This window comes from Pongo pygmaeus, chromosome 8, assembly GCF_028885625.2.
Source record: "Pongo pygmaeus isolate AG05252 chromosome 8, NHGRI_mPonPyg2-v2.0_pri, whole genome shotgun sequence".
Lineage (NCBI taxonomy): Eukaryota > Metazoa > Chordata > Mammalia > Primates > Hominidae > Pongo > Pongo pygmaeus.
In genome coordinates, this window is record NC_072381.2 from 64,715,540 (window position 1) to 64,734,031 (window position 18,492).

Below are 18,492 nucleotides of genomic sequence, written 5' to 3' on the forward strand. Positions count from 1 at the left end.
CTCAGACAATTCCATTTTCTGGAGCACACTTTCTGCAACTCCCTTTTACATACACTGCTTTTTGAAAACCAAATACTCAAGAACTCTTACCTCATTTCATTTTCTCCTTTGACTTTGGCCTTGACTCCTTCTTAGTGGATGTGTACCCTAAACCCAATGAATGTATTCCGAATCAAGCAAGAAAGAAGCTTCAAACATCCTCTTCAGCCTCTCTGCCCAGCTCAGCCTCCCTTGCTCGCCCTTCCTTCCAGAGACCTCCAAGGACAAGGGCAGGGCTGATCTGACTCCCACGGAGACAGCCTCAGGTGTAAAGCTAAGGATGCTAACTTGGGCCTTTTCCATAGGAAGAGCTGAAAGGAACCTGAGAATTCCAATTAAGCTTAAACTAATGAGCTGGAAACTTTGGGGAAACCACTGCAGCAATGAGGGAAGAGCGTGATCATCTTAGATTTAATTAGCGCTGGAAAAACTTGGGGTCCGGCTGGTAGCACGAGGACGGACGCTGTTCAGGGGGCGCAAAGTTTCTGAAAGTGTCAGAAGGGGGATTCCCCTGGTGGTGTACGGAGACAGGCTACGGAACAAACACGGACTCCTTCTTCATCTTAAGCGGGGAGAAGGGAAGACCCTAAATGGGGAACGGTGAGCCGCAATGAAGTCTGGAGCCCCTCTTCCCCCATCTGCCCTCCTCACAGGATAGATGGAGTCTGAGACTATATAAGAGGAAAGCCACCCTTCCGGGAACTCTATTGTCTACCGGGGCCTGCACTATCCCCAAGCCAGGTCGTCCTGATCATCTCTGCCTAATCTCTGTTGGGCAGCCTCTGTTGCTAATAAGGAAAAAGGAGAGAAACCACCTGCTGCTGTCAGAGGCCACAGACCACCCGCCGGCCTTCCTGACTCTACCCTCCAGCCACACGCGGGACCCTGGGCACATAGGTAGCAGGAAGAGCGAAGTAGGGGTGGGTAGCTGTGTGTATCCTGGCGTGGAGTCCTCCTCACTCCCGAAGCCCGAGGGTCCTGGGGCGCTCAGCCTGTGGAATCCAGTTGACAGCTGGCCACTCCTCCCCTCCCCACTGGAGGCTCTTTTGGGAAAAAAGCGGCCTGACCGGGGCGCCCCGCCATCCTCCCAGTGTACCCCACCGCTCTCTGCTGGGGGCGCAGCACCTTGGAGAGAGGCGCCTGGCCCGGGGCGCCTCTACCTTGCGCCCGGGGGGTCAGGGTCGCGTGCCGGGCCGCTGCCGAGGGTCCCTGCTCACCCCTGCCCAGCCCGGAGCCAGGCGAGACAGCGCGGCGAGCCTCCTCCCCTCCCGCCTCGGGCGTCCTGAGCCCGCGCCCGCTCCAGTTGCTGCAGCTGCTGCTGCTGGCGGCTGCGAGGAGCGCGGGGCGCGCGCCGAAGAGGCTTGGGCGGCGAGGACGGGGACGAGGAGGAGTCGGAGGCGGCAAGGAGGAAGAGCGAGCGGAGGCCGAGGGGCTCAGCCGCGTGGCGACAGGACTAGGGGGTCCCGAGAACATGGGCTAGCAGGCGGCCACGGCCTGGCGGCCGGACGCGGTGAACCTGCCGCGGCAGGGCGCGCACTGGCGCGGCGAGCCGGAGCCGAGCGCAGCCGGGGGAGGAGGGCTGGCGCAGGGGCGCCCTGGCAGAGGGGGCCGATTATCCATTATTAACGAGTTACCACCTAATAAGCGGAGAGCGGCTCGTTAGCCGCGCGGGAGGCGCTCGGGGAAGGGGGTCCCCGGCCGAGCGCAGCGCACACCCGTGGCGCACGGCGGGCGGCGCGGCGCCGAGGACACCCGGGCCCGCGCGCGGAGCCGGGGCGGGCCCGGGGGCGGCGCAGACCCCGGGCGCGGGCGGCCCGCGGCGCCCCCTTGCTCTCGGCGCTCGGGGCCAGCGCAGCCCGGGGCGAGCGGGGCGCGGGCCGGGGAGGGGGAGCTGCCCGCGCACTCCATCCCCCTCCCCCCCGGGCGGGCCGGCGGCCGGGGGGAGGGCGGGCGGCGGCGGCTAGCTGTATATATCTCGGCGCACCCCGCCAGGTCGCGCACAGCGCCCCGAGCCCAGGCGCCTCCCCGCCCCCCTCCCGCGCTCCGCGGCGGCGGCGGCGGCAGCAGCAGTAGCAGCAATATGGCTGTTGATGGGTGTTTGGGGTGGCGCTGGCGGCGGGAGGAGCTCCTCCGAGCCCCTGCGCCGGCTGCCCGTTGCTAGCTATGGCAAATGGTGGCGGCGGCGGCGGCGGCAGCAGCGGCGGCGGCGGCGGCGGCGGAGGCAGCAGTCTTAGAATGAGTAGCAATATCCACGCGAACCATCTCAGCCTAGACGCGTCCTCCTCCTCCTCCTCCTCTTCCTCTTCTTCTTCTTCCTCCTCCTCTTCCTCCTCGTCCTCGGTCCACGAGCCCAAGATGGATGCGCTCATCATCCCGGTGACCATGGAGGTGCCGTGCGACAGCCGGGGCCAACGCATGTGGTGGGCTTTCCTGGCCTCCTCCATGGTGACTTTCTTCGGGGGCCTCTTCATCATCTTGCTCTGGCGGACGCTCAAGTACCTGTGGACCGTGTGCTGCCACTGCGGGGGCAAGACGAAGGTAACGCGCGCCCCGGGCGCCCGCCCTCTGCGCCAGCCCCGCCGCTTCTCGGCGTCCCCTGCAGCCCACCTCCTCGCTCCGCGCCGCGCCGTGCCTCCCTCCATCCCCGCCTGCCTTCCCCTCGCCGCCTTCCCTTCCCTCGGCTCTCCCGGTGCTCTCGGATCGGGGCAGCGGGCGGCGCGCCGGGGGTGAGGAGTTGCCCCAGCCAGTGCGCTCCGGGACGCGGACGCTCAATCCTGTCCTCTTGTTTATTGTAGGGTTGTTGGCGGCTGCGGCTGGGGCCGGGGTAGGGGACTCACAGGCTCGGGTGCCGTGGTGCGGGGTGGGGACAGCCAACCCCGCGGGGACGGAGGAAGCTGGGGGCAGCTGGGTGCGTTTTCTGCACCGCTCACCTGTCGGGGCTCGGCTCCTGGCGGTGGGCTAGAGGGAGCACATCCGCCCATACTTTAGGAACCTGTTGGGGAGATGAGTTCGTGGGGTCAGAAAGAAGGGAAAAATCCTTTGGGCAAGGGAGAGAATAATTTTGCACAAGGGAATCCCGGGGGAGGAGCATGGCCCGAGATAACAGGGGGACTTCGAGGGGCGAGAGAAGTTGGGGAGATCCATCCCAGTATTGGGGGTAGCCCACGGGGCTGCCACTTTTGGAATGTGTCAAGGTCGCATATCTGATGTAACCTCCCACTCCGTCCCTTAGGTGCTCTAGTGGAACATACCCCAAGTTCTTCGGCCTCTGTTCCTTTGCCCCCAGGCCACCCACTTTGGGTCCCCGGAAATGCCACCAGCAGCGCGGAGCTGGAGCGGGGTTCCGCCTGAGGCCGCGGTTTTACGCGGAGCGTCTTCCCTGGCGCTCGAGGTGGCTAAATGTCGTCGGCTTTAGCTATTCCTGGCGCAGACGCCCACCAGCACTGAGGCTGGCGACACCTTCGATGTATGGTTGCTAGGCTCACTGCCTGGTCTGTAGTCGTGTCCCTAGAGATGTCCTCCCTTCCCCACAGCCACTGGCTGGAGTGGGGGACCCGACACTGTTTGATAGAAAACTGCAGAATAAAAAAGAAAGAACTGGAAAAAAGAGAGTGACCCAGCTGCCTTCTTTCTGAGTAATTCCCATCCTAGGGGACTTCACAGCACGAACCGTTTTGGAGGGAAGGGACATCCAGGGGAATAGTGCAGGGTAGATACACATTGCAGCCTCCACATGTTCACATCTTTTCTAGTAAAGTTAAACCGAGGACCCCTCAAACTTCCACAGGGCACAGCAACTTGTAGCAGCCTCCTTGGCGGCTGAGAGAAGTAGGGAAGCCTGGGGCTATGGGTAAAGGCTGGCTATGAAAACACCAAGGGGGAAGGAGGCTCTCTCTCCTGATCATTAATTATACATCCTGTTGGGTGCTGGAGCTCAGCTGTGTTTTGTGGCAGCACATTTGTGTTTTGGAAAATACTGGTGTATTGGAACAAAGGGAGAAATATGAAAACCATCATTCTCTTCGTCATTCTCTGGCTTCTCTAGAGGCCTGCAGGTGCTGGCCGGAGAGTTTTCTTTGGAATTACCTTCTCAGCCGTAGCGGTTCCTTCTTATTTGTTAAGGAGGCAAACCTCCCACCTTCCAGAGAAGCCCTCAGGTTAAGCAAAGCCCTATACACCAGATCCCTGCCTAGCCTTCCTGCTGAGAACAGCTTATTCCTGGAGCCTTCAAATTCCCACATTCCCTCTCTCCATCCTTCTCCTCCACCTCCCGCAACAGTCTCGGGAATTTTGTTCCCCGGTTTACTGAGATTCAGCGACTGTCTTTAGGGGAAAGATAGCTCATAGTTGTGTGCGTCTGAAATGTTCCCTAGATGGAGTGATCTGGATGAACTTTTTAACAGCTTGCTTTCTTTCAGCCAGGGGGCAATTTTGATCATAATGAAAACTTTTTCAATGACTGAAAATAAGTTATGGTGTTTTTGTGAACCTGGGGTCCTAAACACAGCTTCCAAAGTCTTTTTATGTTAGGGGATACATAAATGCAATTGCAGTATCTGTAATGAAATGCTAATCCCATCGCACACACAAAGGATCTCCTAAATGATGAGCAAGAATAACTTCTGTCAGTTTACTCAAGAAAATAGGTTTTTGGCAACGATTAGAAAAAACAATTCGTAAATATTTGGCTACGTTTTGTAGCTCCAAGACCTGCTGAGTGGACATAACTGGAAGTTAGTTGCTATAAGAAATCCGCCAGGGATGAGAGGTGATAGTGGTTTGTTTGGAAGATGTGAGGCCAGTATAGAATGAGTGCAGGTTCCTTTTGATACCGTAAGTCCATTTTGAAGCACGCCCAGAATCTCTTGATATCTGCCCCTAGATTTGCTCACTTAAGCCATAGGTAGCCAGCTCATTATATGCAATAATGGTAAGTTAGTCCTTTTAAAAGCTTTTCTTTCTATGCTTGAGGTCTGTATTTTTATTGCAATTGTGTGTGTGTGTTTTTGTCTTTTTTTCTTTTTGCTTTCCAAGTATTTGATAGTTTTGTCAAGACTCGATACACAGGCATGTATTTGGCTTAAGCTTAGAATAATAATTTTTGTGCTAGATTTCCCAAGAAAACATAGGCTGCCTTTCCAGAAAATTCTACCAGCCCTCAGATGGGTTCACCCTCACCCTCCTTCAGCTCCAAGATGGTTTGATCAAGAGCTGGAGTCCAGAGGAAAGCAGATCTTTTGTAGCATCTGAAATTCTGTGGGAGATAAAATTCAGCAAGGAGCTCCAATTTCATGAGCGTTTGGTCTCTGGGATTGCACCAAACCTTTTTGATCAAAGGAACCCAAGACTGTGGACATGCATCGTGGGACATCTCTTCATTAGTACCTTTGGCCTCTGAATCTCAAATAGTGAATGACTTTAGTCTTTTGAAAAGAGTGGCATGTGGACTTTTTCAGAAAATGAAGAAGAAAACATTACAATTTCCTCCTGTTGGGAACTTGGTCACAGTTATTCCAGTGCTGTGTTCTTTGCTGTACTTTTTCACATTATTGTTTTTTTTCCTTGTGGGATTTCATCAGAGCTCTCTATTCACTTGGGTGTGACATTGTGAAGTTCAATCCTGTCATAGACTATATTGAATAGGGAGCTGCTCTGGTAGCCTAAATAAAGCCATGACTTTGAATAAGTTATTTAACCTCTCTGGTGTCTCTCTTTCCTTGTGTATAAAATGTGGGGATTGAATTCTGTGAGTTCTAATGTCCCTTCCTGCTCTGTGATTCGATATAGGAGAGAGGGAGAAGTTGAGGAATGAGGGTTAAAGTTTCTAGCTCAGAATGTGTTTTGCAATTCCCCAGGAATTCCTCTAGGAATTCAGCCTTGGGACAGTTACATATCTTTATTTCCATCTTCTGCTCGTCTTCCAGCATATGGTCTACTTCTTTTTAAATATCTGGGGAAACTGAGGCCAACTTCCTGATGGAGCTGTGGTTTGTTGAGGGGCCTGAGTGTGGCTGGGCATAGAGTTATTTCCATTCTCAGTTTGAGCTGTTGTCCTTGTAGAAGCTTGGGCTTGATCAAGGATGGTCTGCGTGTAATGAATTATCGAGATGTTGTCTCCATGGCTGTGCCTGAGAAAACAACACGTTTTCTCTGTCAGGCTCGTGACTAATATAAATATCAGATCCCATTACAGCTTGGTAATTACCCAGGGTCTGGCCTGACGCATTCAATCAGGGCTGGAGCTTCAGTGCCGTGGAGCTCTTGATTCCAGATTGGCCCTGGTGCCTCATCTCATCCTGTCCTGGGGATCGGCTGCACCAGATGACCTTGAGATACTCCTTTGTGAGCGGATCACTTGGGGTGGCCTTGGAGGAGTTCTCGGGTCCCAGTCATGGGGGAGCTCCAGCTGACCTGCCCTTGTCCAGAGAACTTTTGCTCCTCATTCCTTGCTCTCTCTCTCTCTCCTTTTATTAATTTTTTTTTTTGAGCTGGAGTCTCGCTCTGTCACCCAGGCTGGAGTGCAGTGGCGCGATCTTGGCTCACTGCAGCCTGCGCCTCCTGGGTTCAAGCAATTCTCCTGCCTCAGCCTCCCAAGTAGCTGGGACTACAGGCACATGCTGCCACACCTGGCTAATTTTTGTATTTTTAGTAGAGACAGGGTTTCACCACATTGGCCAGGATGGTCTTGATCTCCTGACCTTGTGATCTGCCCACCTTGGCCTCCCAAAGTGCTGGGATTACAGGCGTGAGGCACTGCGTCCAGCCCCTGGCCCTCTTTATGGAAATGCACACTTTAGTACAAGACTCTGCAATCAGACAAACCCAAGTTCAAATCATGGATCTCATATTTATTAGCAGGGCATCTTTGACTGCCAACCATGTTGAGCTTTGATTACATCACCTATACCAAGAGCATACTGATGCTTACTTTGTAGGGTTCTTATAGGGAGCAGGAATAATGGGCACATAGCACCCTGCAAATGCCAGGCACTTAGCAGGCCTCTTGTAAGTGGTAACTATCATAGCTTCACAAAGTGCTGAGTTTATTTTCCCTTTGATTCATTGAACTTATAGCCCCTGAAGGGTGCAGACTATAACAAATAAAATTTTTGAGCCAAAAGGAGCCTTTAGATCCTAAAGTATACTGTCATAGATCAAAAAAACAGAATCAGACTGAGACATGGGCTTATGGCTCTTGGCTGTTGCAAGGCTGGAAGGTTAGGGCAAGGCAGCAGAGGTAGGCTTCATGGATGGGATCCTGGCAGGATGGATACAGTTTTGATGGTAGGGTATCAGTGGACGAACATTGACAGTATGGGGGACCAGGAGCTGCTGGGCTGGCAGAAGGGAAACACTGTGGCATTTGGTGGGCAGGTGTGGTTGTCCAGCATTGTACCCTTGAGGAGGGACAAATTCCATCCCTGTTATCCCAAGTCCAGAGCTCATAGACCTGTCTCCCGAGTGATGTCACAGTCTCTTGGCCAGGACACTCACTGTCTACCCAGACCAGCTTTTCCAAGACACCCCCTAGGCCAGTGTTTCCCAAAGTGTGTTCTGTGGCACACCTGCCTTTTAAATTACCTTGTGAAAAAAAATCAGCAGGCATGGCGTGGCTGAGCTTCCCCTTTGGAGGGTCACATCACAGGCTTGGCGGCATCCTGCTGGTAGAGAAAGTGGTTAAAATGCCCTCAAATGTGCTACCTGTGAGCAGTCTTGCTTCGGTGTCAGGGCTGCTGTGCAGTGCCCAAGATTCAGCCTGTGATCCTGGGCAAAGACGTCATGCCTTTGTGCCTCAGTTTCCTCACCTGCAAATTGAGGTCTGTGATACAGCACAGCCTCATGGGGTGTTTTTTTATCAACCCCACTTTATAGCATTTCCTAGGAGGACACTGAGAACCTATGGCCTCCCTTTGGGAGCCTTGGTTCCAGGCGCCCAGGAAACTTGACCAAACATACATCAGGAGGAAAAGAAGAGCTGCCTGCCCCCTGCTGTTTGGCCTGGGGGATAAAGCATTCCAATGGTAAGGCCAAATGGGCCTTCTCTTTGCCTCACGGCTATTTTGTTCCCTGGATGGGGACATTCATTGGTGGCTGATAGCCAGGAGTAAGTGCTTGCTTTGGGGCTGTCTCTCTCTTTCTTTCTCTCTCATCAGGGCATGAGAGGCCTGGTGCAGAAACAGTTACATTGGCATTAGATTGCAATGCCAGGACCTCCTTCCCAAAGTGGGCGTCCCGGCTCACACTGGCAGTGACCATGCTAATCTGTGAATCACAGTAGCCAACACCACCTTGCCGAGCTGCAGATCCCCTTGGAAGGTCGCCTTTGTGGTTCCAGTGAAAGGGCTGTTTGTGCTGTGATGCCAGGCCCTGGGCCCTGTGGGGAACACTGGGTCCCTTGGAGACATCCCTGGGGATCAGACAGGGCCACGCCTTTCTGTGCACAGTCAGGGAGCAGACCAAGGGTGTCTCTTTTAGAACTGCTTCTTGGGTGGGTGGAACCCCATGCATTAGGCACCTAGAAAAGGAAACCCAGGGACCCTCGGAGGCAAGGATGTCCTAGCACTTTGGACAGAAGGCCTAGGGAATGTTCAGTGGGGATATCACGTCTTTATGTCCAAGGACTAGAGAGTGTCTCTAGGCCTGGGCTTCTCAAACTTTTTTTTTTTTTTTGGACAGGGTCTCACTCTGTTGCCCAGGCTGGAGTACAGTGGCATGATCACTGCTCACTGCAGCTTCAACCTCCCAGGCTCAAGTGATTCCCTCGCCTCAGCTCCCCAAGTAGCCAAGACTATGGGTGTGTGCCACCACGACTGGCTAGTTTTTAAATTTTTTATAGAGATGGGGTCTCCCTGTGTTGCCCAGGGTGGTCTTGAACTCCTGGGTTCAAGTGATCTTCCCATCTTGGCCTCCCAAAGTGCTCCCACAGTGGTGTGAGCCACTGTGCCTGGCTTACTCAAACTTTAATATGCTTAGGAATCACCGGGAGCTGTTAAAATGCAGGCTGTGATTCAGAAGATCCAGTATGGGACCTGAGATTCTGCTGGTCTGGCGAGACACAGGCTATACTGATGCTGTGCAGACCACACTTTGAGTTTCAAGGATCTGGTCCATCCCTCAGCCTCCGTGCAGTCCATCCCTGAAGACAGCCTTATTTTTAAATGTGGAAATTCCCAGCTCTTGAAGGGGGAAGGGATGAGAAGCAGAAGGTTTGCTCTGCCAGACCGTTGGGTGGAGAAAACTCCATTCAGGCCAGGGTAGCTGTGGTTCAGGCTGGGCTCTTATTTGCGAAAACTGATGGTCCAGGTGCCTGCTCCTAAGGAACCCATCAGCGTTGTGGATTTAGGGTTGAGTTGTGGTGGCCAGAGCAGTGTTTACAGGGTGTGGTCTGTGTGTTACCCACCAATGTGTGGGCTCTTCCTCGTGCCAGTTGGTCATTCTGCAAAGGGTGTGACGACTTCCTGAAGTCCAGGAGGGCAACCCAGCCAAACCATCTCCTTGCAAAATTAAAGGCTGGTGGTGTCACCAGGGCTGCACTGCGGTGATGCTCCAGGCTGGCTGGGGACCACTCCCTCTGGAGTGTTTGAAGTCAGTGGGCATCAAGACTGCTAGCCTGATTTTCTGTAGGGGCCTGGGTGGGCCTTCCCAAATGGAGGGTTCAACCTCAAAGAATTGGCTGAAGAGCTGCCCGTGGAGTGACTGAGGGACACGCGTGGCACCATGCTGTGTGGCCCTCCAATGCACTTCTTAAGAATTCCAGCAGATGAAAGTGAAAGTAGCTCCTTTTCTCACCATACCAGAGTTTTTCACAGCTCACACTGTCAGGGACTTTTTCCATGAGATGTGCTTTTTATGTTGTTTCATCATCAAAGGGGAGCACCATGAGTGTCTGCAGCAGGCGGAATGACGAAGGACCTGGCATCGTGGCCTGCACACAGTAGGCCCTCAAAGAAGTCTTCTGGTTATAATTATTGTTGTTGTTTTTGCTTTTTTTGCATATTAAGTGTATACGATGTGCCAGAAACCAAGCTAGGTGCTGGGGAAAAATAATTAAGACCCAGTTCTGACTCCGTGCTTGTTAGGACTTTTATTAGTACTTGACAGGCTGAGCAGAGGAAAAAACAGTTATCTTCTCATGGAATATGAACATCTGATCTCTGAATTGCCTGCAAACTCCTTGAGGGCAGGAACTGAGTCATGCAAATGTAAACACACATAGATGTTGGAAGGCTCTTTCCAGTGGTTAGCTGGGGGCTGAACGAGAATGCATTGGTTGGGGGTGGCAAATATATTTTGCTGCTTTTTTGGGTAATTTGTTAGATGCTATGGAGAAACTCCTGGTGAAAGAGATGGGCTTGGTTTGTTGACAACATGGTGCTTGAATCATTTGTGGATTTTAATTATTCATGCCACCTGGTTTCTCTTGATCAGTAGCTAACAAGGATTTAGTTCATATTGGGCAGTTGTTTGTGAGGTGGATGAGTCAGGCACGGGAGGGAAGGGCAGTTTCAAAAGAATGGCTGCCTTAAGATGGAGCTTGCTTTGTTTTTGGCATTATTTGGTGATTGTCTTGGGACATTATGTCTAATTGCCAATTTGGAAATGTAATTGGCACTCCAGGCCCAGAATGGATATATTCTTAACGTTGTCAAGCCGAGCCTTGGAATCATCTCCCTGTAAGATCTTGTTACCTGTATGACTAATGCTTCTTCACGTAGCCAAAATCAAAATTATTTAACACATCTCATTTATTTTCTATTCTTTATGCTGGTTCACTGGCCTCTCTACCAGATTTTCTTGGGGACTCAGATACAGTGGCCTCTGGGCATTTCAAAGCGAATTCACAGGAAAGCCTGAATTCCAGCCTTCTCCCCCTCCTCCTCTCGCTCCATCCTTTCTTTTACATCCTTCTTTCCTTAGTGGCTCTCATTCCTGAGGGTTTCTGTGGAAACTTGGTGCTGTTTAATTTTGGTTTCTAGCACAATAGGGAGGAATACTTCAATTTGGGGAAGAAGTAATTAAGGTAAACATTATGTAGATCTCCCCATTATCAGAGTTGACTTTTACTTGGGGAAGGGGTGTTTTTTTAAAAAGGAAAAATAGGATTTTAGATTTTTTTTTTTTGAGACACAGTCTTGCTGTGTTGCCCAGGCTGGCAGGCTGGAGTGCAGTGGCATGATCTCGGCTCACTGTAACCTCCCCCTCCAGGGTTCTAGTGCCTCAGTCTCCCGAGTACCTGGCATTCCAGGTGCATGCCCCCCATGCCTGGCTAATTTTTGTATTTTTAATGGAGACGGGGTTTCACCATGTCAGTCAGGCTGGCCTTGAACTCCTGACCTCAAATGATCCACCTGCCTTGGCCTCCCAAAGTGCTGGGATTACAGGCATGAGCCACCGCACCCAGCCAGATTTTAGGTTTTTGACTTGAAGTGAAATTAATTTCCATCTGTTAGCTGCTGAAGTCTGGGACCATGATGTCTTTGCAAAAGAGTTTTTAAGGCAAGACTGTCAGTAATATTCTTTCCAGGGTCACTTCTAACTGTACGAAACTATTCAGCCACGACGGGTCTACATCTTTGCACATCATTGTAAACCAAATTATCTACAGGCTGTTGGGCTGCCTGTATGTGCATTTCAAGTTGGGAGTATAAGATGAGTATTTATTTTATTTTCTGGTTCCATGTCTTGTTCTTGCTCCTTCATCCCTTTTAGAGACTGTACAGTCCTCTCTGCCTTCATCTTTGGGAGTGAACTGGGGCTGGGGGGTGGGATCGAGAGTGGCCTCTGCTGGTTGGGGGCTTCAAGTTTGTAGATTAGTAGACAACAAATAGCGACCTGATTTAAAAAGTGCAGAAGCGCATGGAACTATAAATTCACAGTGGTGGAAGGAAGCTTTGGGGCCTCAGGCCCTATGTGCTTCCTCCCCAGTGCTGGAAGCCCACCCTACCAGTGTGTTTGTGATCTCCTGAGGCCACTTTTCCACGGGGGACAAACCCACCTTACGATGAACTTGAAAGATCTTTCTGTTTGCGCTAGTCCCTCTTTGCTTCTAGTCTGTGTCTGGGACATGCAGAACAAGCCTTGGTGGATGGTAGATTTCAAATTCTAAATCCAGTTCAGGAAGGGACAGAGCTGGGTGGTGTTTCCATGTCCGCAGTGTTGTTGAGATATAGAATGACCTTAACCTTAACTTGTGTTTCCTCCATGAAGGCTACTTTCTTTTTCTCCCTGATGGCTTCCCTGGGTTCTTCGTCCTCCTGAGACAGTGTGGTTTCCCTTTGCCCCTTTGCCCAGAGTTCAGAAAACGACCCATTCTGGTTGTTTCTCGAAGTTTGCCTTCTGAGGTCTTTTCGGTCTTGTCAGCAGCTGTGGCTGGAGGCTTTTGACTGTCGCTGGGCCATAAATTCACCTCCTTATCAATGTCACGTGCCCTGTATCTCCAAGGTTTAGCCCCCTTCTCAGTTTCACATGGAGGTTGTAATTTGGGGGTCCTGCCAAGAATTTGGATGTAGGGTACAGAGCCTTTGTTAGGAAACTCGAGTTGGATTCCATTTTCTAGATGTTGACTCTTTTTCACCTAGGGAGACAGACAGTGCTCTTGAACCTCTTTTTGCATCACTTGAATACAGCCGCTTCTTAGAATAGGAGGCTGTTTCTTTCCCACCTGCTCACTGGGTCTCCTTTCCTCTGGGGCTCCTGTATGCCTCTGCCGCCATCTCCCCTATTTTGCTGAGCAGAAAGAAACCAGAAAAGAAAGAGCAAAACACACAAGGGAAGAAGGTGAGGGAGGGCAGGAGGTAGAGAGGTTGACATCAAGGAAAAAAGAATTTCTCCTCTGAGAGTTAGAGGTTGGATAAGTAGCTAATTGGATGGATTTTGGTTTTAGTTCCCTCACCTTTGTCTTAATGAATAAATCATATCAAATGACTTCACCTCCAAGGCGTAAAGCATGTATAAAGACCAGTGGGTAGAATGAGTTCACGTTAGGAAAATTTTAGCTCTTCAAATGAGACATTCTGTGGAATGAACTGATAGCACGCGGCCTGTGTGGCTCAGAGGTGAAGCGTTGGAAGGCTTTGTGGGGGATGTTCTTTGTGTGCTTGTTAACCAAGAGCAGAATTCTGCTTCTCTTTGGGAGAAGATGCCACATTCACATTGTTTTCTCTCTATGTGGTTTTGGAAAGTGGACCCTTTGTGGCTCCGGAAGGGGAAAAAGTGGGCCTCCAGTTATTCAAACGGAGAACTCAGAGATAAGCGTTCTAAGGCTTGGAGGAAAGATTTGGAAGATGAAAGGCCTTACCCAAGTGCTAGGGATTTTTATGACCAACATTAGCTGGCAACAGCTTAATATACATTGTTGTTCTCCTTCCTGCATCTGGGAACACTTTCCTCCCAGAGCTTAGAGGAATTATTTCAGCTGCCCATGAATTATGGCCATTTCTCCTGTGGCTTGTGGAAGCCACAGCCGATCAGGTGATAGATTCTTGAAGAGTATAGGAATGATGTCTCTAGCTGAGCCCACAAGAGGGCTCAACAGTTTGCCGCAGTCTAAAAAAAAACCCAATCATTTCTTAAGTTCTTTCACAACCCTGTTTTCTCCATAGGATTTACTTTTTAACTTCAGTATTTTATATTTTGTCCTTAATCCTAAATACACTACATGTTCATTGTAGAAAACGTGGGCCGTGCAGGGGCATTAAACAAAAAGGACACAGTCACACGTGTTAGGATGGCTACTGTCAAAAAAAATAGAAAATCACCAGCGTTGGAGAAACTGGAACCCTTGTGCAGTGTTTGTGGGAATGCAAAATGGTACAGATGCGGTGGAAAGCAGTGTGGCAATTTCTCAAAACAAATTAATCATTCAATTCTCATATAATCCAGCAATTCCACTTCTGGTTAGATATCCAGAAAACTTAAAAGCAGGGTCTTAAGGAGATATTTGTACACCCATGTTCACAGCAGCATTATTTACAGTGGCCAAAGGTGGAAGCAATTCAAGGATTCATTCACAGATGAATAGATTAGCAAATTGTGGTAGGTACATACAACAGAGTATTACTCAACTTTAAAAAGGAAGGCAAGTCTGATAGGTGTTACCACATAGATGAACATTGAGGACATCAGCCAAATGAAATAAGCCAGTCACAAAAGGATAACTTCCACTGCATGAAGTACATAGAGTTGCCAAACTCATAGAAACAGAAAGTAGAAGGGTAGTTTCCAGGGGCCAGAGGGAGGGAAGTGTTTAATGGGTATAGGGTTTCAATTTTGTAAGATGAAAAAGTCCTGGAGATGGGTTGCACAACAACGTGAAACATGCACATTTTTAAGTGATACACACTTAAAAATGGTTAAGATGGTACCTTTTTTTTTTTTTTTTTTTGGCGGAGTCTCGCTCTGTCGCCCAGGCTGGAGTGCAGTGGCATGATCTCAGCTCACTGCAAGCTCCGCCTCCCGGGTTCAAGCCATTCTCCTACCTCAGCCTCCCGAGTAGCTGGGACTACAGGCGCCCACCACCGCGCCCGGCTAATTTTTTGTACTTTCAGTAGAGATGGGGTTTCACCATGGTCTGGATCTCCTGATCTTGTGATCCACCCGCCTCGGCCTCCCAAAGTGCTGGGATTACAGGCGTGAGCCACTGCGCCCGGCCTAAGATGGTACGTTTTTATCTTCTGTGTATTTCACCACAATTAGAAATAAACATTTGAGAAAAGGGAAAAACATTCCTCCAAATTCCCCCTCTGGGAGATGACCACCATTATCTTTGGGCACATTTCCTTCCTTGACATGTTCTTTACCATGGCGTTCTTGTTTTCTTGGTGGGCAGCTAATATTCTTCCTCTAAAGATTGCAACCCCTCTAGAAGTACCCAAGCTGACTTTGATGTAGGCACTGCCCACATTGAGAGCAGACAAATGAAGAGAACAACCCTCTTTCTGCCTGTAGGGTCTGGTTTAATGGTGTCTACTCTTAGAGTGAAATTAAGGGAGTGTCAGATTTTTGATTTTGACATATGACAAGTGACTAGCTACAGTGTCTTTGACAAGTCATAGGCTCCAGGCCTTAGTTTTCTCATTCATATAACAAATTCTCTGATTCCATGATTTCAATATAAAGCTATTTCTTAAGTCAGATTTTAAAACTATCATTTTTACCTGATAAAGAACCAAAGATTAAGTTATTGAGGGCAGTGGATCCAGGGAGAAGTTCTTGTTTTACTATAAAACACAAGAGTGAAATTTGATTGACATGTCCCCAGAACTTCAATATTGACTTTGATGACATATTTAAGAATTACAATCTGGGGACACAGGCCCCATTGGAAATACCATCAAACCTGTCATTTTAGAAAAAAGTCTCAGAAATAGGTTTTTGTGACTCTGCTATTACTTCTAATGATATAGCCACACCACTATTGAGGTTTTAATTTTAATTTTTGGTGTGGGGGAATGGTTCAGAACATCTTAGATTATAGACTATAAATAGTGTGCTATGATAGGCTGACTTTGTTGAGGTTGAACATAAAAAGAAACATCTGATTAAAGAGAAGGTCACGCAAATCAACTTACTTTGATCCTTTTCCTTAACTTGCCCCAAAAGGCAGCCTCGGAGCCAGAGTGTTCATCTCAGCCCTGTTCCACGGAGCATTCCAGCTGCCGAAAGCAGGGATAAGATGACTGTGGCTTCTGTGGCAAAAGAGCAAGTGTCTGAAGGGATGATTCCCAAATACTCAATAACCTCCGAAAAAAACTCCCCCTGAACCGTAAGCAGCCAGCACATCAGAACTTACTGGAATAGTTCTCTTAGGTTACATAACATCGATTCGATTATGCTACCGGAGCCATGCATTAAATTTTAACTTGTCACAGATACATTACATTAACACTTCACAAATCCACAGAGTACCAGGTAGCTTTGGGGTGTTGGTAATTGTGTAGGACTTGCTGCAATCCAGGCAAAAATACTTAGTTGTACATTTTGTTTCTTCTGTACTATAGTTTAACTCTCATCGGGGGTGCAAACATCCTCCAAGTTTTCTTTCTTTTTTTTTTTTTGAGACGGAGTCTTGGTCTGTCGTCCAGGCTAGGGTACAGTGGCACGATCTCGGCTCACCTCAACCTTTGTCTCCTGGGTTCAAGCAATTCTCCTGCCTCAGCCTCCCACGTAACTGGGATTACAGACATGCGCCACCATGAACGGCTAATTTTTTTTTGTATTATTAGTAGAGACAGGGTTTTACCATGTTGGCCAGGCTGGTCTCGAACTCCTGATCTCAAGTGATCCACCTGCCTCGGCCTCCCAAAGTGCTGGGATTACAGGTGTGAGCCACTGCACCCAGCTGTTCCAAGTACTTCTTACAAAATAAACTAAAAATTTAGACAACAGTGATTGCCACCATAGTACTGAATACTTGATTTATGACCATGGACTAGATATGACAGAGGTTTTTAAAACTCTGTGAACCTTTTCATTTTCCCGTGACAGGCAATGCAAGTGCTGTATTTTTAATTGGTCCCTTTTTAAAGTCAGGAGATGAAATGTTATCATGCAAATCTCTCCTAAGTTGCATGGAAACTAATAAAATCAAGAAGGTTTCTATTTGTACTCTATGAACACAAACTGTAATGAAACTGAAACAGCTATCTCCAGGGATGATGCTATTTAAATTCTAGGCAGGGCTTTAAAATGATTTTCATGGTGAAAACAGAAACTAGCAACTGAGATGTTCCTGTTCTTTCTTCCTCGTCTCACCAGTGCCTGTTCACCCATGATCCTTTTTACTTCCTGACCTCAGAAAATGAATGTAAAGCAAGAACCTCCAGTCTCTGAGATAGCCTGTCTATCACTGGTTTTAGAAAACAGCAATGATTCCTCCTCAGGTCTTGCATTTATTTTCAGACTTACTGGTGCTTTTGTTTTGGGAAGTCTTTCTGTGGGAATTGGAGTTACTATTTTCTTACGGGAAAAAAAATTGGAACAAACTTTTTTGAGTGGCTTCTATGCATTAAACATTATTTTAAGCTCCTTATGTTTATTCTGTTATTTAATCCTCAGAACAATCCTGTGATTTAGGCCCCTTTTAAATTCCCATTTTATAGGCTAGAAAATGGATGCTTAGAGAATGAAAATGTTTTTCTTTTTTTGGATAACAAACTTTGAGTGATTACTGTGTGTTTGGTTGCTTTTAAACTGTATGTATTATATAATCCTCACAACAACCCAGTGAATTCGGTGGTATTATTATCCTTACTTATGGATTAGCAAACTGAGGCACAGAGAGGTTGAGTAACTGCTCAGGGTCACACACAGGTGAGGGGCAGAGCCAGTTTAAATCCAGGCAGGTGGGCTGTGGATCCCATGCACCTAATCCCACACTGGACACCTCATTTATACCTCCTTAGCTCTTCCTGGCCACAGTGTGAGGGAAACTCTGATGACACAGACAGGACTGAAAAGAGGAGTGGTGTGTTGTTCCTAGAGAGATGTGAGGTCCCTTGACAAGTTCAGAGAGTTTTGTACTACTGAATTCTCAGGTATGTCAATTCCCAGGATGAGAAGGAACCTTAAATGTTGTCTAGTCCTATTACATTCCCTGAGTCTTAGTTTTTCTTGCTGGAAAATGGGATAATCACCTTTTCTCTACCTGACAGGCAGTGGGCTGTATACAGTCATGCAGGTTACTCAATGTACAACTCCAGGACTGCTATGAGATTCACATCAGATGGCATATAAATGTACTTTATGAACCGCAGCACATGTGCCACATCTCTGTGCTGGGGGGTATGTGGAGGCACAGAATCAATATTGGGTCATTTTTCTGAGTGTCAACAGTCTTCCATGAAGTTTTGGAGAAAAACACTGTTTTTCTCTAAAACCTCCACCTCCTGGGCTCAAGCAATCTCCCACCTCAGCCTCCTGAGTAGCTGGGACTGCAGGCATGTGACTACAGGCATGCACCATCATGCCTGGCTAATTTTTTGTATTTTTGGTGGAGATTGAGTTTCGCCATGTTGCCCAGGCTGGTCTCTAACTCTTGAGCTCAAGTGGTCCACCTGCCTCGGCCCCCAAAGTGCTGGAATTACAGGTGTGAGCCACTGTGCCCAGCAGAAAAACACTATTTTTGGTATTAACACTTACACTGTACACAGAGTATATTGGAGGTAGGATGCAGAATTTAAGTAGGTTTTTAAAAACTTGAGAGAGGGGTGTGTGTGTGTGTGTGTGTGTGTATGTGTACGTATGTGTGAGATGCACACAGATCCAAGAGAGCATGGGGGACCAGCAAAGTTTGCACCCACCAGCAAAGTCTCATCATTAAACCATGGGCCTGTGCATCCTGGTGTGGAATGATGCCTTATTTTCCCCACACACTGCCTGCTCATATCTCAGACTCTGAAACTGTGTTAGTAAAAGAATGGGTATTCCGTGAAAGAGAAATAAATTTATCCAAAT

The 18,492-nt window shown here is 48.8% G+C and overlaps 1 protein-coding gene across 18 annotated transcripts in view; it reads left to right on the forward strand.

Annotated features, from left to right (window-relative positions):
- Positions 1-262: 262 nt before the first annotated feature.
- Positions 263-18,492, forward strand: part of KCNMA1 (potassium calcium-activated channel subfamily M alpha 1) — a 768,905-nt gene continuing 750,675 nt past the window's right edge. For 4 of the 18 annotated variants that reach the window (XM_054435612.2, XM_054435613.2, XM_054435618.2 and 1 more), the window contains exon 1: positions 538-2,577. In XM_054435612.2, the coding sequence (XP_054291587.1) occupies positions 2,203-2,577 (375 nt within the window). In that variant the 5' untranslated portion in view covers positions 538-2,202. Of the gene's footprint in view, positions 2,578-3,271; positions 3,647-18,492 lie in introns of those variants that run through there. The other 14 variants (XM_054435615.2, XM_054435616.2, XM_054435634.2 and 11 more) reach the window with 9 other exon arrangements.